General features: G+C 36.9%; 2 protein-coding genes across 5 annotated transcripts in view; one reads left to right on the forward strand and one right to left on the reverse strand.

Annotated features, from left to right (window-relative positions):
- The window catches only part of UHRF2 (ubiquitin like with PHD and ring finger domains 2), a 77,122-nt gene extending 70,959 nt beyond the window's left edge, over positions 1-6,163 (forward strand). For 2 of the 4 annotated variants that reach the window (XM_083884527.1, XM_083884529.1), the window contains exons 11-16: positions 322-484; positions 1,018-1,155; positions 1,916-2,039; positions 2,443-2,606; positions 3,351-3,449; positions 4,965-6,163. In XM_083884527.1, the coding sequence (XP_083740653.1) occupies positions 322-484; positions 1,018-1,155; positions 1,916-2,039; positions 2,443-2,606; positions 3,351-3,449; positions 4,965-5,111 (835 nt within the window). In that variant the 3' untranslated portion in view covers positions 5,112-6,163. The remainder of the gene's footprint in view (positions 1-321; positions 485-1,017; positions 1,156-1,915; positions 2,040-2,442; positions 2,607-3,350; positions 3,450-4,964) is intronic. The other 2 variants (XM_083884528.1, XM_083884530.1) reach the window with 1 other exon arrangement.
- Positions 6,164-8,133: 1,970 nt separating this feature from the next.
- The window catches only part of GLDC (glycine decarboxylase), a gene marked incomplete at its 5' end in the record, with an annotated part of 41,029 nt that continues 29,468 nt past the window's right edge, over positions 8,134-19,694 (reverse strand). The window contains 9 exons of the mRNA XM_083883170.1: positions 8,134-8,769; positions 9,754-9,834; positions 10,493-10,665; positions 11,611-11,706; positions 12,931-13,042; positions 14,379-14,520; positions 15,135-15,247; positions 15,699-15,848; positions 16,557-16,682. Coding sequence (XP_083739296.1) covers positions 8,626-8,769; positions 9,754-9,834; positions 10,493-10,665; positions 11,611-11,706; positions 12,931-13,042; positions 14,379-14,520; positions 15,135-15,247; positions 15,699-15,848; positions 16,557-16,682 — 1,137 coding nt within the window. The 3' untranslated portion in view covers positions 8,134-8,625. The remainder of the gene's footprint in view (positions 8,770-9,753; positions 9,835-10,492; positions 10,666-11,610; positions 11,707-12,930; positions 13,043-14,378; positions 14,521-15,134; positions 15,248-15,698; positions 15,849-16,556; positions 16,683-19,694) is intronic.

A 19,694-nucleotide genomic window follows, 5' to 3' on the forward strand; every position in this document is an offset into this window, starting at 1 on the left:
TGCTATTTAAGAGGGGACTATTTATAAAAAGGAAGAATATTAAGTCTAAAAGTATTGGTTTGTTTTATCTAGCAATTTCATGGAAATTTTCATCTGGAACCTATACAACATATTTAGTGTTCCCATCTTTTTTTCTTACCATGCATTTTAGTGCGAATCTCACTTTTTCCATCAATTCTGATAAAGAACATACTGAAAGGTCTCTGCTGCTTGATAAAGCAAAATTAGACAAGGGAAACACAAATTACTTAATTATGTTAACTCTCAAAACTCTGTTGGGTGAAGCAATCTAGCTGATGGGGAATTTGAATGTCTTTCTAGGGCATTGGCCCTCAACTGTGATGCCCCACTGGATGACAAAAATGGAGCAGAGTCAAAGAATTGGAGAGCTGGTAAACCAGTTAGGGTAGTGCGCAGTTCAAAAGGACGGCGGATCAGCAAATATGCCCCAGAGGAGGGCAACAGATATGATGGCATTTACAAGGTATTCTAATATCTACAACATAAAATTTCTCTTTATCTGTTTTTGAAAGCCTCAGATGTATTAGTCTGCAAATTCTTCTTTATTACTTGAAAGAAGTAGTTCTTTTTACTTTCCTATACTTTTTAGCTTTAGTTTAATCTGCAAAGTGAACCAAAATGAAATTATGCAGAGCAGTGATAATAGAACATAATCTTTAATAGGATATATAAGATTAAATATCTAAGTTGCTTTGTGTGTGCTTTCTGAGTTAAATTCATCCCTGAAATCAGATTATTTCATTATTTCTTCAGTCCTTCCAGCTGTGTCCTAGCCTTTTGTTTGTTTAAAGACTTCTTAGTTTCCGAAACAAAAAAGTGTCCCTTTTAAGACCACTGTATTTATAAGAAATACAAAAATTTCACAGCTGAGGGAAGAACTTCTGTATATAATAGTAATAATGTAAAAAATCGGTCTTGTCATTTCTTCTTGAACAATTAAAGGATGGTGTTTGACTTGTGATAAAATAATGGCAGTAATTTTGTATTGTTCTTTAGGTGGTGAAATACTGGCCAGAAATTGGAAAATGTGGATTTTTAGTTTGGCGCTATCTTCTGAGGAGAGATGATGTTGAGCCTGCACCTTGGACTTCAGAAGGAATGGAGAGGTCAAAGAAGCTGGGTCTGAGCGTACAGGTTGGCACCAGGACTTGGACAGTTGTTTTTATTCTTTTTTTAGTTTTTTTATTAGTTCCAGTAAACAAATTCCAGAGAAAGAAATCAGTTAAATTACAGATTATATGCAAATTGAAAGAATCCTGTAATGGTGACAAAGCGAAAGGAACTGTGAATGAAGCTTGCTGCCCTAGCACTAAATTGGTTTGCCTATATGGATTGGAAAATCAGAATTTGTGTCCAGTTTTGTGATTCTTAGGCTGGAACAAATTTTTCTACAGGTGACTAGAATCTGTCTGAGAAACAAAACAAATATGCCTTTTAATGTATTTTTTTTCCTCATGTGACTGAGTGGTTTGTATACAGAGTGTATTTTAGGCACAGATATAGGCTGACCCATGAAAAGTTTTGCATTGCAGAATCCATGAAAGATGAAAAGATGGAAAGAATTAATACTAATTTTTGACAATGCAATGGTATATTTTACAGCATACCATCATCTCCCTGATTTATATAATTCATAAGCACACAAGTACAAATACACTGTTTAATACAGCTGAGTATGGATTAGGTTCTTCAACTTGACTGTGCTTTCTTAATGATAGATACTAATTTAAATGTTTTATGTATCATACAGGATTTTAAAATTATTAATTATTATATTAATTATTTTATTATGTATCATAGAGATCTGAAGCCTTTTAGAAGTTACTCCTTTTGGCATTTGTTTATTCCTGTATGCCAGTGATTTTTGTTTTAAATTTGCATTTTTTAATTGTAGTATCCAGAAGGTTATTTGGAGGCCATGGCTAGTAAGGAGAAGAAAGATAAGGTTAAAAAGCAAACTGTGAAACAGGAGCCAACCAGCCAAAGTAATGGAAACCAGAAAAGGACAATTGATGATGGTATTTCTTTTTTACTTTTTTAGCATTCGTCAGCAAAGTCAATGTGTTATTATTTCTAAGCCATGAAATATTTATGGAAGTGTGAAGCTGTTTGGAATACTAATGTAAATTGATAAGCACATGCTCTTTATTTAAGTAGTAGTGTAGGGATCTTAATACTTTTTACTGTTCCTACTGTGTTTTTTGCTCCTAAGCTCTGCAAGAAAATGAACATTCTTCTGTGGAACTCTGTGCTGCAATCCAAAACAATGATGGAAAGTATGAGTCAGAGTAGGAATTTGCTTGCTGCGTTTCATGCATGTAATCCATATTAATCCGTGTTTCCTTCTAGAAATAGTTTCGTTTTTCCTTTCTCTTAGTTCAGACTAACACTCTTGTTACTGTGTCTGATGGTCACCTTAAGCAGGTACAGAGGAACCTACAAATACACCCAAATCCATGAGAATGGGAGATGGAGGGAAAGGAGAAGCTTTCCAGCTGACCCAAGAGCAGCAATGGCTGATTAGAGAAGACTGCATGAACCAGAAGCTGTGGGATGAAGTACTTGCTTCTCTTAAGGAAGGACCAGTATGTTTGTTGCAGGCATAATTTTAATTGTTTGCATTTTCTTTGTATTATTAGAAGAAATCTTGAGTCCCTCTTAAAACCTCATTTGTTTGTTGAATTATTGCTAAATATAGACTGTCTAGCATTACTTTTATTTGTAAGACTTGTATTTCAAGAAAATAAGTCTTGCTTGTGCAATTTACTCTTGATGGATGGGTTAATGCCTCCACAATAGAGACCTTTTCTTGCTCAAAAGCCATCCTGAAGTTAGAAATGGGTTTTTGGTGGGTTTTTTTTCATTTTTGAAGAGAGCATGTTTTCTCTGGTATAATAAATGTATTTTTATGCTGTGCTAATGTCAGAAATCAGACATAAAGAAAGATGGTTTTAGTCACTACGTTTTTTTTCGACAGAAAATATGCCTCATATATATGCCTCATCCCCTGTGTTCAAATCCAGGCTGGATGGGGTGCTGAGCAGCCTGGTCTAGTGGAAGATTCACTGCCCCCATGTCTGGGATTGAAATAGGTGTTGTTTAAGGTCCCTTCTAATCCAAACCACTCTCTGACAATGCAATTCTTCAATTTGTAGAAGAGCAGGGAAATTAACCCATTAAAAACCTGCTTCCTGATTACTTCTAGAAAGCTGTGCTCAGAGATATGAAGGACTTAAGAACTTCTGGAAGTACATCATCTTTATGTATCAAGTGGCATTTATGAGAACTTTAATAGAGTTTGTATCTTTTATTCCTTTCCCCAACATTAGAATTTTCTGAAGAAACTGGAACAATCCTTTATGTGTGTCTGCTGCCAGGAGTTGGTTTATCAGCCAGTGACAACAGAGTGCCTCCACAACGTCTGTAAAGTAAGAATAAACTGCCTTGCTCTGGGCTGTTTTCTTGGTTCTGAGACACCAGTCACCAATAGCATAGGCATTGTAGCAAAATAATAATTGCATAACATTCTGAGCGAAAACAGGCAGCAAGTTTCCATTCACTGTTTGCTGTGTAAACACCTTAATTTTGTGTAATAAAAAGTGGAAGTATGTTTCATATAGTTCCTGACAGACATAATGAGTGAAATTTACCATGACTGTCATGGCTTTGTGGTCAGTGAAGGTGTGCTAGGAATTGGTTAGGTCCACGTTAGATTTTGGCATAATATCAATGAATTAATTTTACATAGTTAAGAAATAAAACCATATTTTTAAATTTAATAACTCTCTATTAAGAGTTTTGAAAGGGTGGAGAGTAAATACCCTAGAAAATTATTTGGGCTCATTCAGAGAAAGTTATGTTACGTTGTTAGTCATTGTTGATGTTTGGTTGGAGAACCATAGATGTCAGTACATCACTCATGTGTCTCAAAATCTTGGTCAGCTGGAGATAAAGTAAAGAGCTTGGAATCAAATTTGGACTAGAGATATTTTTATAGCACTGGTGTGTACAGAATCATGCACTGAATTGTGCATATTTTAATGGTGCCTGCCATACCTAGTATTTCTGCCTGAGGCCCTGAAAGGCCTCAAGCTATTGTCATCCTAGTACAGTATTTGGTAATGCAGGGTTGCTGTTCAAGAAGATTCCACTCCAGTAAAAATAAGGGTGTTGTTACGTGCAGCCTGCACACATGGAATGATTATGTCTCTTTAAAAAACATAAGAAATAATTGTGGAATTAATATTTAGAATTGTGGAAATTGGAAAACAATGAGAAAAGAAAGAAGAGAAAGCTGAATGACAACAAACTCAGAAAGCACAATATTTGAAGATATAAGTACATATTTGAGAATATAATATAATATCCAGTGAAGATTGTAAGCAATAGTTTGATAGTAAGCTGCTGTTGCTGTTTGGACACAGATCTGCCCTAAAAACTTTAAGATGCTCATCAGTCTGCAGTAATGTAGTAAGGACAGCACAGATGTTAATGTGTTACAGATTTTATTATCCTACATATATCTGTAAGGCTAAACTGAATCAGTTCAGGTGAGGTAGATGGAGATTGCTACACAAACAGTATATGTGGTATATTCACCTTCCTCTTGATATAAAGGTCTGGAGAAAGTGTAGCAATCTGTGAAGCTACAGGGAAGCTGAAGATTGGCTGTGACTTACAGGAAGGCATTAGTGGAAATGAAAGGGAAACCTCAGTAGTGATTCAATTCCTCCCAAGCGCAGTGTTTCGCATCCCTTCCTTCGCTAGGACATTCAGTCACGGGCGGAGTCAAGCACCATAGGGCTTGGCAAAGACTTTCTTTTTTCTGGTAGTACAGCAGATTGTGCCTTTGATTTACAGTGATTCCTTACTTTTTTGCTGGTTATACTGTTGCTCTAAAAGAAAGTCGTTGCAATTCACTTCTTTGTCTTTGTATGTCCCAGAGCTGTTTACAGCGCTCCTTCAGGGCTGAAGTGTTCACCTGCCCTGCCTGCCGCTATGACCTGGGGAAGGGCTACTCCATGGCTCCCAACAAGATCCTGCAGACACTGCTGGACCAGTTCTTTCCGGGTTACAGTAAAGGACGATGATGTGTTCAGACCCATCCATACTTCTCACAGTGACTTTATAGACAGTAAAGGGGGATAAACATAGGAAATTCAGCAGTGGACCAGCCAGCTTGAGGGGACTCAATATATTCTCACATTTTAAAGCAGCTCTTTCCCTCATAGCCGTTTCTTGGTGTTGTGAGAGCTCTAATTCTCAACTGTCTTTTAACATCAAGGGTAGTTTTGGCCAGTTAACAGATAGTATTTAAAGAAGAAAAAAAAAAGAAAAAAAGAAAAGCCTCAGCTCTTACTGGCCTAGCTGATGCTTAATTTATGATTTGTTTTTTTGTAACTACCTCAGGACAGAGGAAAGTAAATTGTGTCAAACAATGAAACAATGTTGGGGATGAAAAATAGTTAGTGATGTTTTTTAGCTACACACTGCCTCCTGAATATTAGTTGTGCCTGGTCCATGTGGTTTGATTTACAAAAAAAAAAAAAAAAACAAAAAAAAAAAACAAAAAACAAAAAACAACAAAAACACAAAAAAAACCACAAAAAAACCACCCAATAACAAAACCCAAACCAAAAGAAAAACCCGCAAAAAACCAGGAAAAGAGATTCAGCACTTAAGCCATTTGCATTAAACAGTAAATTCTGTGGTGTGCATAATCCTTTTTTTGTCTTTTTCTTCTCTTATGCTGTATTTTTTTGCAAGAACGGGCTGATTTTTAGTCTATTTTTGTGAGCTTCATTGTGCTTTTCTTGTATCTTATGCAAGTTGACTACTAATGACTAATGAGAACAATATGAATGCATTGTTGCTGCATTAGTGTAAAGTGATCTGTGTTTTTTGCACTTAAAGAGGGTATTCAAGACACTCTAGTTGTGTAAAAAATAGTTCATATTAAAAAAGCCACTTCTGTATTAGTTAAACTGTATGCTTTTAGTAGGTCTTGTATCAGTGGCAATACATCTACACAGCATTAAAGGCAGTGCCAGCTTGGAGAGGGTTCAAATTGCTTCATATTGTGATCTGAAATTTTATATACAATATATCCCCCCCCTAAATATACCTTATTAAATATTTTATGATTGAGAAAATTTGCTAGCTTTGTTTTTACTATTATCCACTTAATTAAGTCGTAAGATTTTTACAGAATTTATTTTTCAGATTACTAAATGCTTTCCTTAGGCAGCCTTGTTTTTCAGGTGTGAGGCTTTTTTATTCCTTAACTCATTTCTCAATGAAAAGAACGCTTAATGTTTAAAAAGGCTGAATAACTCCAAACCATGATCCAGTGGTGACACTGATACCCATGGACTTGGCCACAGCCTGTAGCAGTGCTCTGTCCATGTCCCAGAGTGGGAGGGAGCCCTGCCTGTCATACAGCTGGGATAGGAGCTGTGGATTCCTGCACGGTGGCTGGTTAGGTGGGTGAGTCAGGGACCCTCTCTAGGCACTGAGGTTGGAGTGACAGCCTGTGGCCTACAGTGCTACAGGTAGCTCAGTATTTTCTGGAGAGAACACCTTTGTAACAGCCATTGCATCTGTGCAGTAAGTTCATAAGTCTTGTGGCTTTCAACCTTTTAGTTGAGTACTACAAAGTATTTTGATGCTTTTTTTTCCCATTGGATAGATTTTACCAATTCACAAGATAAATTTTGTCAGTTTGAGGTCCACAGTGGGAAGTTATCTGCTTTATACAAAAATATGTAAACCAATTTTTAGTATATTCTTTCAGTGACATAAGCAACATGAAACTGCTTTTAACAAGTATTAAAGTATCTTTTCAAGGCTGGGGAATTAGATTGGCAGCAGGGAAAGACTGTCCTTTCTTACCATTATAAAGTCTGCAGTAGCTTTTTATGATTTTTTACATCCTTCGTACTTTATCAATAGCTAGCTACTACATGAAAGACACCCTTTTCAGTAGTGAATTCTAGAGTAAAAAAATTCTGATTTTCATCACTATGTATTAAGGTAATTTAGGATGTAAGTACAGCTTTTCAGATAAAAACTGGTGTCTGGCCTGACTTTTCTTTAATGAAAGCCATTCCTGTCTCCTGTCATCTGCAGTCTCTTGCTGTAAAGCCCCTCCACTGAAGTCATAAGGTAGGTAATGAAAGAGTTGCAGTCCCAAAACTTTCACTGTAAAAGACACAAAATTTACAGTACTTGAAATATTGCTGTGAACACCAGACTCATCCATGTCACTTCAGAGTTCCCAGGCTGACTGTGCATTTAGATCTTCAAAAAGAGATTTGAGTAGTGGGTGGTTCTAAGGTGCAAAACTGTGTGGTCCTTTTCTGTGGTGTCGGTGTTGCTAAGTTTCCTAATTCACCAAAACTGTATTTTGTGTGGCTGAATGAGTTGGTTCCTTCAGGGGTGCTCATGTACATCAAACAGACAGCTCTGCACAGATCTGGGTAGGTTCCTTCCAAATGTAGCACAGACTGTGTAACTAGCAGGAGGATTGGTTTTATGTAAACCTGTTTTGGAACATGCTGGAAAAGGCTCCTGTTTAAGGTCTGAGCTCTGGCTACTGAATGATTTAATGTGATACTGTGTGTTGCAGGAGGGCTCTGGTGTCAGTGCTGTTGATGCTCTTAGAGGGCCCACAGCTTAAGCTGTGAATCAGGCTTTACACAAGCTGTAAATAAAGTAGGGCAAACTGAGTGGTCTGTATAAAAGAGCGCCAGAGAGAGAGCTGAGAAACTGTAGAAAGAAAACCTTTTTTACCCAAGATTTAAGTAATACTAAGCAGTGCACAGTGGTCTTTTATGCCTTTCCCAGAGTAAGAGAGGATTAGACGGAACTACTGAGAAAAAATTATGTGATATAGAACAAGATTAAGTTTGTTACAGCTTGGTAAAATGGATCATTCTGGCTCATAAAAAAATCTGAGATTTATTTAAATAATAATCTCTGACAGTATTTCCTTTTGTGTGAGTTTATTGCTGCTGTGGCAATTGTCACAAATCAGAACTTAAGCTCCGTAATTTTCATACTGCTCTTTTGGACAAATTCAGCTGAAAAGTTTAAATCCAAAACATGACAACATTTAAAATTCTGACCAATTTTATTAGACTACTAACACTGATAGGTAAAAAAATCAGTATGAAATATTAACACTAGCAATGCTAGTTAGTGGTAATATGTGAAATAAATTAAAAAATTTACTTCATAATTTTTTACAAAATATAAACAATTACTCCTGCAGTTAATATTTATTAGTATTGCCTTACATAGCTGTATCTTTTCTATTTTTTAATTGTATCTTCCATGCCACTTTGCAAATTGGATGTTAATTGCTAGAGCTTTAGCACAAAACAGACAAAATGTTGAATCAAGGCAACTTCCAACATCAACTACTGTGGAACAATCATATTTTGTTTACACCTAACATACTGATTGTATTTACATTTTAACTGAGCAGTGGTTCAATGAACAAACATGGTGGTTATTCAAAATATATACAGTATAAATATCCCCAAGAAATCAGGAAAGGGCCGTTCTGATGGAGTCAAAAATGCAGGCAGCTGGAAAACAGTCCTAGGAAGATGCTCTCTTCTGTTCAGAAAATGGAGATTCATAGGCTTCCATTGGTGGGCAGGTACAAACCAGATGTTGATCTCCATATATGTCATCAATGCGAGCAATTGTGGGCCAAAACTTGCTTTCAGGCTTCACAAATGGCTAAGAGAGATAAAAGAACCCAACCATCTTAATTTTTTCCACCAAATAAAGCAACAAAATTATAATAGACAGTAGGAGCTTGAAGAATTACAAGTGCTGTAAAAGTGGAATTTTTAGGTGAAGCCATCCTTCAAATCTATTTGCAATCCCTGAAAGTTAACAAGCATGTTTAATAGAAGTGACAGTTAAAATAATGCTTAGATTTTCAAAAAGTATAGTCATGTTCTGTAACACATGCTTGCAAAGAAGCAGTTTTCATGAGATGGAAGAAAACTTTATTATCCTTTGAAGAGCTGGCTTTCAGATAGGAATGAAGAAAAGGCAGAGGACACTGCTGTGCTGTTCAATATAGTTGCAATATAATACTTAAAGAAAAGTGGAATGGTGGTGTAGTTGAATTCTTACTATTTAAAACAGTACATATCACTAAAATACTTGCAATTAAGCTTCAGAGCAGAAAAGTTGGTTACATGTACATTTAGCTGCTATGACTATGAAAGCAGTTAAGAAGTCTGATATCAGAGTCTAGCTCCAATCTGACTTTTATTTGTAGCAGGTGTTGCTTTCTGCATGCTGACCTTGGGGCATCTGGTCACACCTTCTGCAAGTTCTTTTAAGCAAAGCTTTGAATGTCAGGGTGTGGGACACTGTTTTGGGTGCCCTTGATGCAGAATGTCAGAACTGAACAGGCTGTTTCCAATAGGAATGAATATTCAGTGTTGAAGTACTAGGATTCAGAAATCTAAGTCTGCACCTATGTGTAGAGGTTTTTTGATTTTTTATTTTCAGATCTTCTTTCCTTGTATTTAAAAACTAAACTAATGAAACTGGTAGAACTCACACACATAAAAACTGAGCAACAATAAAATGGCTCTGAAGTTTTCATTCTTACCACTTTACTTCATCTCCAACTGTCTTAGAAACTACAGAGCACAAAGCATATTTATGTATTACCACACCATGAAGTTCCCATTATGTACTCACCAGTGGGAATGCTGCCACTTCTCTAGAGTAAGGACGATCCCACTTGGAAGAAGTGACACAGTTCAGAGTATGTGGTGACATCTACAATAAACAAGACATATTGAGAACAAGAAATTACTGAATTCAGTTGAATGTATCAGTGTGAAGCCTTCTTCAAGTTCACATTACCACATGTAAATAGTTCCTGTCTAGAGAACACGGTTTGTCTGCAAGAAAAAAGGCAGATTTAAACCAGGAGGCAAGTCAGCATTTGGATTTTTTATTCAGTTTGCCTAAAGATGCTTCCCAAGGCTTGAATATGCTTTTGGCTTTTCACTAAACTTAAAAGTCAGTACAGCATTGAAAGAGCTGAACAGAACTTGAGCTGATACCAGTTCTGTTTAGCTGCATTACTAAAATAATTAATTCAATCTTTACTTTATTATTAATGTTAAGGTCATTCCACTTTCCATCTTAAGCCAGTGAAATAAGCATCTCTCCTTTGTTACTTTGAGATGGCCTTGAAATATAAATCAAGTACTCGTGGAAATAACCTTCTCTGCTCTGTCAGCAAAGGCCTGACTTCTCACTTGAAAAAGTCAAAATTCAAATTTTGAAAAAGTTGAAGATTTCTCAAGAAATTCTTGTGGTTCACTGTTGTGCCCTGTTATTTTGGAGAGTACTGAAAGACCAGGAAGTGGGCTTCTGCAGTCTCAAGGGTTAGGCTGATGCTGGTATCTTGCTCTGCAGCCCATCTTACCTTTAATGGGTTAATTTGGGGGTCCATCCTGCCCTCCTCTATTTCAGCAATTTCCTGCCGAATACTGATCATTGCATCACAAAATCTGTCCAGCTCTGCTTTGTCTTCAGACTCTGTAGGTTCAATCATAAGTGTCCCTGCCACTGGCCAGGACATAGTTGGAGCATGAAAACCTGATGACAATAGCAGAAATGCGTCACTGACAACAGGGTATGAGATCACACATGCATTGGCTATCAGCAGATTCACAAATTCAGTCCTTTCCGTACAAAAACCTGTACAGGATTGAACTCACTAGTAGTGTTGGCACTGTACTTGAACAGGTAAGATAAACTTTTCAAGTATCCTTATTTTTAGCACTGAAGGGTAACACCACTGTATTATTTACAATAGAGCTACACACTGATTTAAGGAAACAGTTTATTAAAAAGTAACTTTAATATACTAATCTAACTCACCTCTATACCTACTGAAAAGTCTATTTAAAGTGGTGCACAATATTTAAGGGTGACTTACAAGGAGCAGGAAGGATGGGTTTTTTAGTCAATCACTATTAGACTTTGGATTATTTCACTGAAGATGTATTACTGCTTTAGGTTTTAACAACTTTCATGCACATTCATTAGAAGCACAGTTCTATAGGATCAAGTAGTTCAATGGGTCCTCGTGTCTGGCAGCCAAAAGGCATCCACAATCAGATCTTTAAGAGTATAAACTGCATAAACTATATCAGGATGGAACTGTTCAAATTCTATCATTCTACTTCAAAAGTTGGTTTTTTTTTAATTTCCTGTTTTGTTTTGTTTTGCTTTGTTTTGTTGGAATTTTATTAAGCTTTTGGCTTTAACCTACTTGCTCCAAACAGTTTAGAGTTATGCAATCAGTAATTTGATGGAGCAGTTTACAAAACTGTGAAGTAGCAGCAGAGTCAGAAGTACCTACAACTCAGTATATGCAAATGTCTCTCCAAGCCCTTAAAGAACATGAGAAAGCCTGAAAAAATTGTGACAGATTCACCATCCATAAGTACAGAACTAGAATGTTTGTGTTGCCCTTTAGAAGAGATTCAGAAAATTTTCACTTGCACTGCTATTTTAAAGAATAGACATTTGACTTACCATAATCCTGAAGCCTTTTAGCAAGATCTACAGCTTCAATGTTTGCTGTTTTTTTGAAAGGTCTTGTATCCAAAATGAATTCATGGGCTACATAACCTGTAAATGAAAACCTGTTTACTTAGTAGGAGAACAATGCAATTTACCAAGCTGTCTATTCTGATTGATTTTGTGAAGAACATGACAAAAAGACAAACTCAAAACTATCCACTTGGGCAAAACCTCAAATCTGAGAAATCATCAGGTAAGAGATATACAACTTGAATCCTATTAAGAAGAGGCCTCATTTACGAGATCAGAACCAGGAATGAATGGGCAAAATAGCTCCTATAATTTACAAGTTCTCTGAAAAAAAATTTTATTTGTCAATGGCCCAACACCATTTGGGTCTTAGGCTATCTTAGATTAATCAAGATAATTAGTTTTATCTTATGCCAGAGCAAAGCAAATCTAGTGTTGTAGAGAGACAAAAGTTGTCTGTATTTATATTCATGATTCCGGAGAGCCTTCCATTACGTTGTTAAAACTTTCAAAATTTGCAATTTTCATTCACTTCTATTAAAGTGGAACTTGCAGGTTTAACCAAGGTGTACATCATTAAATTTAAGATACTTTTATACTTAAGATATTTTAAAGATTATATATATTGTACTCAAATGCTCTTCACTGCTGTTCAGCTTAATCAAGCAAAATAAATTCTCTTATAGTTACTCTACTACCACAATAATTTTTTCATCTCTTTCATTACTTCTTTCCTGTTGCCAGACTGGAGAGCCAAAACAGGGAACCAGAATGTAGCTACAATATCATGCATTGCCAAGGGAATTTTATCTCATTTCATAAAAGTGAACAAGGAGCAGAAATGATGGAAACTTGGTAGGATTTTTTTTCAGAGGAAGTGTGAAAGGGTAAGGACAGGTCCAAAAATTACTTTCAGTTCTTATATTGTTGCATGATTGGTTATGGAGACTTTGAAGTCTCAGCTTGGTTGCTTTTCCTTTTTCTAATGTTCATTCATCTGCCATTAAATTTCAAGGAGAACAATCCAATGGTTTACTCTTGGCAAAATTTTTTCTAATTACAAACAGATACTACTTTTCTTCTACTTCCAAGTATCATTGCAATACATCCATAGAAGTGTGGCAGATTATTTCTCTCCTTGTGAACAACATCAAGAGAAGTTTGAAATCAGTGGTCACATAGCATGAAAAAAAACAACAAAACAACTATGTTGCAAGCCAACTTCTACATGAGGCAAAAAAAAAAAAAAAAAAAAAAAAAAAAAAGAGCCTGGTAGAAGAAAAAAATTTGTCCAATACTTGCCTCTTGCTCCTCTGAAAAGGATTTTGTAGTGCTTCTCTAGCCTCTTTGCCATGTAATTTGCATTTAGTATAGCAATCTCAGAAGCATGCTTCAGACCCTTTGCTCCCATTGTCTGAAAGAAAAATAACATGAAGAAGCAGATTTAAGCAGGTCCAAAACAAGCAAAGTGTGCTTCTACATGACAGAGAGCAGCACCTCAGTACACCTGGCTAGTTCTAAGGCAGTCACTCTGCTGTTACACTTTTCTATACAACACTTATGGGAGAAGCACTGGATATTTACTGAGGGTGTACACAGTTTATGACATGTACTTTGGTGTACATAGTTTATGACAGTGTCTGCTGTCTAAAAGGTTTAGGTTGAAGTCCATGACATCCAAACTTTTCCTCAAACTGAAAAAGCTTTGAACTGAATAGAAAAAGAGAACACAAAGAATGTCAAAAGGCAAAGGCTGCCTGTCTTCATCCCACAGCAAGACTGCCCAGATAACTTTAGGTTGGACAATGTAAATAGATGGCATTTTGCACTTTAAAGAAACAGCTCCCCTTAAAAATTTCTGATGGATTAAATATTCTGTAATGAGAACCAGCGCAGAGTCACAAGTGACTTTTACCCAAAGCTGAAAATGGAAATTGCACCAGTGCATATGTACTCATTTTGAATTCCAGGAGAGCTGGTTTCCCCAGCAGAGGAAGTTTCCATGGTTAGAGTATCAAACTGGCAACAAAGTACTCTGAATGACACTGCCCTAGGTTCACTCTTCCCCAGCTCTGTCACTGGAAGCCTTCAACATAGCTCAAGAGCCCCAGCACACCTTTCTATCAAATAGAATATGAATCTACAATCATTTCTGTTGGCTAAATATTTCCATACATGTACCCAAATATTTGCTGGCTTATCACTAAATTGTAATTAAAAAATTATATAGATCACAATCAAGTTGTCTCACTTGTAAAACCAAAACTAAGTTCAGTTTTCAAATCCTCTAAAATCCTCCAGAATTCAGAATATTGTAAAGTTGAATGTTACACAGATGTCAAATATAACAATACTGAATCATGCAATTAAAAATACTCTTGAGGGAACAGTAATTACCAAGCAGCTTTTAAACATAAAAATTTCAATATCAGAAAGTGGAAGCCTGACTGCAGTTTTCTGCCTGGTGTCCACTTATTTCAAGATCTATTACAGACAAGAGGTAGATTTAGATACAGCAATTGTCCTGATGTCCTTTCTCATGACAGCTTTGTCCTACTATAAAACAAGTAGGCTTGATGGATGTAAATAACCTATGACTGTACTGTAGTCACTTAATTTCACTGCATTTCAGTCTGTGCTAACATCTTACAATGAGCTGCTCTTAAACCTGTTCATGTGGTTCCAATGGTCACTGGACTTGAAAGTGAAACAGAACCTCAGCTGATACCCCCTTATAAAAGTCTACACACCTTGATATACACCCAGGAAATTGGCAATATAGCACTGGAACCCCAAGGTGCAGCACTGACAGTACCCAAAGGACATGCATCCTTATCCGGCTGTATTTTGATCACAGGGTGGGTAGGCAAGTAGGGAGCCAAATGTTTCTTCCTAAAATAAAAAAATTGATTTTAGAGCTTAAATATGTTTTCCTGTGTTACGATATCTGGACGGTTTCAGCAGTAGTTTCTCTTCACCTGGCTTCCAAACATAGTCCTCTAGGAAGTCTGATTTACACCTCCTTCAAAAGAAAGTTCATTAACACAACTAGTGCCAGTGGAGGATGGCACTTAGTTTTCAACCTATCACAAGATATTAATGGAGGTATCAAAATAAAAATCACTTTTTTAAACAAGTAAGATTATCTTCCTTTAAAGAAATAGGAATACTCCATAGGATAGGTTGACACAGCTTGTGTAGCACTTCTGTGTTCTGGACTACATGCAGTATTATCAGCCCTCAAAGTCTACCTCTTACACAGGAAACAGATTGCTGACTAAGGTTTACCACACACACTAGAAGGCCAGCATGGGAGTCAGGGCTTGGGCTTACAAGTGAACACCACCATTCATGCGATCACCACGTGACTGCTTCGAAGGACAGATGCAACCAACATAACACCTCTGCCATCCACAACTCTTACTGAAGTGAACACCCAACCAAGATTCACTGAAGTATATAGACTTCTTTTCTTTCTTAAGAAAAGTTAATATAGTGATACCCACACTCCAATTGGTCCCATTCCAGGTCCTCCTCCTCCATGGGGAATGCAAAAGGTTTTGTGAAGATTTAAGTGAGAGACATCAGAGCCATAATCTCCAGGACGACACAGACCAACCTGTAAAGGGAATACTCTGTTTCAAAACATTCTTCATATGCCATTTAAGACCTATTACTGAATGCAAAGAGAACAGGTTGAAAAAGATGGCATATGCTTTTATGTTTTTCTTTTATCATGATGCATCATGAGCAAGAATTTGATGCAAATAATATTTTGTTTTAGGAATTCTTAATTACACCTGCAAAGAATGTCTTCGATAAAGGGTAGGAAGACTAAGCCAGTTTCAGTGAACAACTCATAAATCTTGTGACACATTTCAGGGAAAAATCAAGTATAAGAGAATTATTTTCACTATCTAACTTTTTTTACTGTTCCTAGAAATCTCACATCCTCTCTCAAACACTGTGCCATCTTGCATGAAAGCTATGTTACAGTCTGAACTGAGTATTGCTGTGCTATTTTTATTCCAAGAACTCCCAGTAGTAATAAATCTGCCTAGATTTTGTACCTGAGCATTCATATTTGCTCCATCTAAGTAAACTTGGCCTCCATGTTTGTGAATGAGGTCACACACGTCTCCAATCTCCTCTTCAAACACACCATTGGTGGAAGGGTACGTAATCATGATGGCTGCCAAGTTCTCCTTGTGTTTGTCCACCTGGTGGCAGGGAGAGGGAAGAAAAACTGTCACTGAAACTCTTAAAACTTCTCAAGGTTTCATTAAAAAAATACAACTGAATTCATAAATATATGTATATATAATACTCACCTGTGGGACCTTCAGACAACCAAATGAAAAATCTGGCCTTAAAGTTAATGTGAAATAATGACCATTCCCCCTACTTTCAGCAGCAGTTCTATGACTACCATAAAAGTTTGTTCAAATGTGGAAATGTGTCCTGTGTACCTTTCATTGCAAGATTCACCTGCAGCCAATATACTTTAAAAAAGAGAAAAAAAGCAGTTACCTAGCAACACCTTCCCCAGCAGAGATGGACTGAACTGTGCTAAAAGAAGGCTGAAATGCAGTTTCAAATGCTTCACATTCATGAACATGGCTTGTTCGTTTCCAGTACTAGCTGTGGAACAAAAGGGTCTATAAAAGAGTCTACTGTAGTCTGTGTAGAAGGCCTCTTTGAGCAAATCCTGCACCAGAGATCTCAAATTAAAAGAAATCTCAAGTGTCACATGATTAGTGTCTGAGTGAGCAAAAAACAAAAGAGAAAAAAACCTACTTATCCTTTCAAAGCACATATTCACTATTATTGCTTTATTTTCTCTTGTAGAAAAATGTGATACAGCTGCCAACACTATTATCTTCAGAGAAGAAGTGTTCCTTGAAAATCAAAGATAATTAAGTACTCACCATTGCTTTTAAATGAGAAATATCAATGCTCCCATTTTTATCCACTTCAATTGGCTGAATCTTCATCCCTGCCATTTGTGCACTTGCTGGATTAGTACCATGAGCAGATTTTGGAATAAGGCAAACCTTGGATGGGAAAGAAAAACAGAGCCAAAGGCATAACTAGTTAAAAAAATCTTAATGCTTTATGGTCTACATTCAGCTACAATTCATTATCAAAGCTTTGAAAAGAAATCCTGATGGTACCAGCAAATTGTCTTTTTTGCTGAACAATGCAACTAAATTTTTAAAGAAAATTCATTCAGGTATCACCATTTAAATACTCATTATCAAAGTTTCATTTGCTGCATAATCATATTTAGGGGTGCAATTTCAGAATATTTTTTCAGATTCTCACATTTAAAAACTTTTTGCTTTACCCCACCTTTTTTTCAAAACACTAACTTTTTTTTTTTACACTTATCAGTCTCCATATGTACAATAACTTGAAAGGAAAATTTGCTTAATTCCAAATTTCCACTACAACTTCTGGCTTCCAAAGCATTTTCTTCTGTATTTTATTCAAAACAAAAATTTAGACCAAAATATTTTGGCTATAGATGAGACACTCAGCTGCTTTTATGCTCTGTAAAATTAATTTTAAAAGAAAAAGAAGAGAAGCACTTCTACTTCAATAAATGTAGGCTCTCGTCAGTCATAGGAAAATAGTGCATGTGTCAGGATATTTCCAGATATTTTTTAGGAATTCCACCCTTTCTAAAGACAATAAATATTTCTCACCAAAAAAAACAGCCAACCAACCAAAAAACAAAACAAAACAAAACAAAACAAACAACAACAACAACAAAACAACAATGACAAAAAAACTAAACCCACATCATTTTCTTCTACTTTATTTTGCTGAGAAACTGCATAGGCTCATGGAACTCTATGATCCACAGTGATGCTGAGACAAATGTGAATACTTCAAGACACCAGAAACACCAGGGGTTCCAGGGCCTGTGCCAGGAAGCACTGTGCCACATCTATAACCATCTTACCCTCATAGTTGAAACGTAAAGTGGCTCCAGATGGCCGCCAAGGCTTGCTGGGTGCAGACATCACCAAACACACAAAAAAGCAGGGATTGCTATCAGTTCATGTCCATACTTTTTTCCCCTGAGAGGGCACCAAATCCAAACATGGCCAGCTACGAGAACCTTGTGTTGCTGTTTAATTACTTTCTCCAGCCCAGGAAAAAAAAGCAAAAAGGCCAATATTTTGGGCTTTCTTATTCTGTTTTCCCTTTTTACTCTTTGCCAAGAGTACCATGATTTTCTCGTAACATCTGAAATCTGTAAAGTGTAAGCAGACCCCAGGCTCTCCTGTGCAGTTCAGTTCTTGGTATTCTCAGACCACAGAAGGACCCACAGACACAGAGAGAAGCCTGAGGATCTTGCACAGAATAAATGAAATGGCAGATGATACATAGACAATCAAAAGAAAACTCTCCAAGGAATAAAATGTTAACCTAATTTCACTTCCCACTGAGTAAAACTACTCACAAAACAGAGTTTGTAACTGTAACAAGTGGTTGCCTTCTAATAAATTCAATCTGATCTGGATGCAACAAAGAAACAAAGAGAGAAGTATTCAATTTAAGGTGGTTTCTTCACACAGAGGCTCTTTAGTTCCCAGGAGGCCAGGACAGCGTCGCTTCCATTTTGAGAAGGCAAATGAATCCCAAAGCCAAGGATAAAATCAGGTTCAAAGAATATGTGTGCTATTGCACTAAAGACTTTTTTTCTACTGTTTAAAGCCAACTCTATGGGTGTGTGAAAGAAGAAGATTTAAGTAATCTCAGATTTCCAAGAAGTTTTTGATGCAGTCCCAAAAATTGTTCCTAAACTAACTTCCAATGGATTAAGTGGGAAGATACATATGGATAAATATTCTATGAATACATGTTAAAGGAAAGAAAAATATCCAGTTTTCACTGTATGGAAAAGTTATCTTAATAGAATATTATACATAGTTGTGCTGGTTCTGTAACACTTAAAATTACCCATAACTGTGTTTATAATGGAGACACACAGTGAAAAGCCAAATACCCTATTAGTGCAAAACTCCCCAGGTCACTAAAAGAACTGATGGCAGAGTTCAGAAAAGGACCCACAGTAGTGAGGGGCAGCATTCAAAGCATATGTGTACTGGAGGCAGACAGATCGAATGCATGACACAAGAAAACACATCGTAACAACCCGCAGCTGTGATCTTTAGCCTTGAACCTAGTGCTGCTAAAAGATCTTGCAGTTTGGTGGGAAAGAAAGCAACTGCATTAAAAACCAGAAAGGGCATAAGAGAAAAAAAGTAAAAGGAACACAGAACGAAAGGAACCAAAGTTATAAAATGGCTTTTTTGAGAAAGATGGACAAATAACTGGAATCCAGCTAGGAAATTAGGATGGATAAGGATATAATAAATAATCCTGGAATTAACACATGATATGTCAACTGTGAACATGGAAGAAATGTTCATCATCTTTCAAGAGTGAGAGGGTGTTAGATTAAACTGTAAACCTATCTCCGTTTTGTTTCTTCCTGATTTCCCAACATGGCTGGCCACACGACATGTGCAATTGTTGCTTGGGAATTAAAATGCCATAAGCATGACCTTCCCTGCTTTGCCCTCCTTTCCCTGAGCTTTTGTTGTTGAGCATGCCATTATATGGCATGAACATCCCCTTGGTCAGGCAGGGTCAGCTGTCCTGACTGTGTCTCCCCTAGCACCTTGCTGACACCCAGTCTTCCTGCTGGGAAAGGACAGGGTCAGGACACGGCAGCAGCATAGAGAGAAAGCCTTGACACTGTGAAAGCACTGTTCAACCTTTGCCAAGAGATCCCTGTGTTATGAACACTGCTTCCTCCACAATTCATGTGGAGAAAGTTAAATCCACTCTAGCCAAGCTCAGCACAATCACCCTTCCAGGGAGTGCCCTGTCTCATTCCCACTGTCTGTAAAAACTGTTAAGATGTTACCAAAGATCCATGCATGGAATATGGAAAGCTTATCAGAGGTGAGTTACACAACTTAGTTTTCTCTCTAGTTGACTCCCAGCTGCTGAATCAAATCTCCACTTCCCACCCAACACTGTTCCCC

The sequence above is a fragment of the Zosterops lateralis genome (genome assembly GCF_965231275.1).
Source record: "Zosterops lateralis genome assembly, chromosome: Z".
In the NCBI taxonomy this organism is placed as follows: Eukaryota; Metazoa; Chordata; class Aves; order Passeriformes; family Zosteropidae; genus Zosterops; species Zosterops lateralis.